Genomic DNA, 3,161 nt, shown 5'->3' with positions numbered 1-3,161 from the left:
TCAACGGTCCCCTGCCACATCCCTGCTGTTCTGTTAACACGCATCATCTGAGCTGCTGAAGGAGGCTCTCCCTCAAGTCTAACCACTCACCAGCAGATTTGGACAGGCCTGCAAAGCCTCTAAAACTCCAGGAATGCTGAAAGCTTCATGGCCACGGACTCTACGTCTTTCAAGATACCTGGGATGAAGACCATAAAGTTGTTCAATGTCTGGCATCTTCCTCAGCAGCGTTAGGAAACTGGAATCAGTGAAACCTAAGATGATAACAACAGATTTGCTATTTGTATGACAGCAGACACCTCACTGTAAAGGAAAAGCCAAATACATTGTTCTTTTTATATGGTAGTAAAAACTCAACCATGTCAATAGACGTACTCAGTGAAGCAATAGTTTGTCTTCTACTTCCAGATTCTAGAAATCATGACCTACATACTCTTCTCCCTTGAATTTTGCAGGCTTGCTAGAGGTTTCCTTCAGTGGAGTTGCTTGGCTCTAGGGTTAGCTACACTTTCTCCCTTCTCAGACAAAGCACCTCTGCAGACTGTCAGGCTTTGTGTCTCTCTTTCCTGGAATTCCATTTATCAGCTACACAGCTCAAAAGTGCCCAGCTGGATCGGTTATCTGCAGCTCATCACTATTCACCACAGCTCACAATTCTCAAAGAAATAAAACAGTTTCTTAAAGCAAGGGATTACCTTATTCTTACATAACAGAACATATAAAAAGGATTTTAAACTAGTAAGTTTCCTGTATTTACATCTATCTTAGGTTAGGTCTAACCATCTACCTTGCAAATCCTCTAACTTTTAGGATTCTCTCAGCTCTCTCCCCCAACAAATCCCAACACTGTAACTTAAACCCAGCAGAAATCCTAATACTCACAGGGTTGACCTAGGTTGCCAAATTTATCTATTGATCAGAAGATGGCTTGAAGTGTGACATCAAAACTTATTTATTCTTACATTGTTAAGTGTTGGTAGATGAGTTGCTCTCTCATTCCTTTGTATTTTTTCCTGCCTGCATGCAAACAGCCTCTTCTTGGATTAACCCTTGGATTAACTCCCTTCCAATAATCAGACAAACACAGATCGTATTTACAGATTGCTACAGAGAACCCCCGTTTCTGCTACAGTAATATCCAATACACGTATATAAACACACACGCAGATGCAGATTAATTTTCCAAACCACATACTCAAGGAATCCACCCAAATCTCACAAAAGTCAAAAGGAATTAAACATCTAGCTCCTTTTACTGCTCTTGAAAATTCACCCTGCACATGTCATTACAAATACCGGGGTAGCAGAGACAGTTTTGCTGAACAGCACTTTAATGCCATATCTTGAGTGAGCACGTTACTCACCGGTGGGCATGTATTCCCACCAACGGCCTGCACACAGGTCCACAACCTTCACTACTCGCAGGTAAAGAGTGACTGCTTCCTTCAGCTTCCGAGACAGGCATTCCATGCACATGATGTCCTGCAAGGGAAGGTACCTTTGGGAGAGGAAAAAACACCCTCTGATTTATCAAAGGTGGGTCCTTTTTAACTTTTTCCAAACTAAAGAACACCCCAAGCATGACTACACAAATTCATAGATTACTAACACTTAATAACATGAATTCAAATAGTATTTTTAGACCATACTCTAATAGAGTGGGAAATTCTGCTAAGCAGAATGACTCATCAAAATTTTTATTTTTTCTTTTTACACCTAATAGAGGATATTTCAGTTACAAATATAATATTAAAACACAGAGATGCTTTAGTTCTCAAATAAATACTGCTAACCAAACCATTTGCCACTAGTTTCTACATGGTTTAATCAAAGCTGCTTTAATTTTCCAGTACACACTAGTATGATCATTTTGTGAACATTTTTAAGAACTACTGTTTTTTAAAGAACTTGGTGGAAAGGCATTATGTTTTTAACATAATAGATATGAGCCAACATCTTAGAGAAGAACTGTGCTGTAGGGAAGATTATATACTCATCTAAGTTCCCTTCTGCACACTAGGATATAGATGCAACAATTTCAAAATAGGCAACTCAACTATGAACTACCTGAGAGATATTTCTGCGCTGAAATCAGTATTTAAACACTTGTTACCACACGCTGGTGAACAGAACTAAATCACTTCTTATTCTTTCTACCATTCATGACATGTACCCAAATGAATTCTGGGACTGGAAAAAAAAATTATCACCTTTTTTATCCACCAGTTCACTTGTGGTACACCTACACTTTCTGAACACTATGTGACACAAGAATCAACACAGGTAAAATTGGGAAAAAACAGAATATAATACTAAGCAAGAAATTGGCTTCTGAGAAGCTGCTCACCTAAAAATGTGGCAAAGCACTTCATGAGAGAGTTGGTTCATGTAATCTTTTGGCTCATCAGCTTTGGTAGACTCAGAGCCTTCCCTGCTCACTGAACAAGATTTCACACTTTTCCGCCGGGGACCCATATTTGTAGTGATTTCTGATGAAAGGAAATGATCACAGTGTTATGCAAATTAGTGTAACTGAAAGAGAAAAGGGACAGAGAGTAGAGGAGGACACAGGGGTTAAGGTTTGTTTTCTGAAAAAAAACCCAGCAATACCTGCCAATAAAGGGAAGCCCCAGTACAGCTGAATTAATTAAGAAATAGAAAAATTCTTCCAACAAATTATTGTTTACCTAGTACATGAGGTCTCAGAGGTGACCTGAGGATTACTGGGTAAACCAGAAAGTCCCTCTAAGCTGAGGGAAACTGACAGAGGAAAATCACCACAGGTTTAATCAGAGATCAGTTCTTTTGTGTGAATAAAGCGTCTTCGGAAATACCATCCACACGCGAGCTGATTAAGACAAATCACAGGAGAGCTGTACAGAGACTACAGAGGTTACCAAGCCAACACCAGCTAGACACGCTCCAGTGAAAAAGAAAGCCCAAAGACCCTGTCTAATAGAAAAATAATTTTCCTTTTAGAAAAAACAGGCCCCTACTGTTCACTCCCAGAAAACGCCCTATTAAAGGTCCTCAGACTAGTCCTTCTTAGAGGTTAGAATATCAGATAAAATATTCAGGTTGCTTAGTTAAAGATCAAAGCCCCAGAGAAACTGAAAGACTTTGCCTCAGCAGCAATGTGCAGGATATCCTCGCCTCTTTCC

The 3,161-nt window shown here is 39.6% G+C and overlaps 1 protein-coding gene across 2 annotated transcripts in view; it reads right to left on the bottom strand.

Moving 5' to 3' along the window:
- The window catches only part of FBXO38 (F-box protein 38), a 21,602-nt gene extending 19,116 nt beyond the window's left edge, over positions 1–2,486 (bottom strand). For both annotated transcript variants that reach the window (XM_010138276.1, XM_010138277.1), the window contains exons 1-3: positions 2,348–2,486; positions 1,365–1,498; positions 91–254 (exon numbers count right to left, since the gene is read on the bottom strand). In XM_010138276.1, the coding sequence (XP_010136578.1) occupies positions 91–254; positions 1,365–1,498; positions 2,348–2,475 (426 nt within the window). In that variant the 5' untranslated portion in view covers positions 2,476–2,486. The remainder of the gene's footprint in view (positions 1–90; positions 255–1,364; positions 1,499–2,347) is intronic.
- Positions 2,487–3,161: the final 675 nt, after the last annotated feature.

The sequence above is a fragment of the Buceros rhinoceros genome, unplaced genomic scaffold (assembly GCF_000710305.1).
Source record: "Buceros rhinoceros silvestris isolate BGI_N320 unplaced genomic scaffold, ASM71030v1 scaffold44256, whole genome shotgun sequence".
Lineage (NCBI taxonomy): Eukaryota > Metazoa > Chordata > Aves > Bucerotiformes > Bucerotidae > Buceros > Buceros rhinoceros.
Note: the sequence above shows the minus strand (reverse complement) of the source record. Positions and strands in the feature narration are given on the sequence as shown.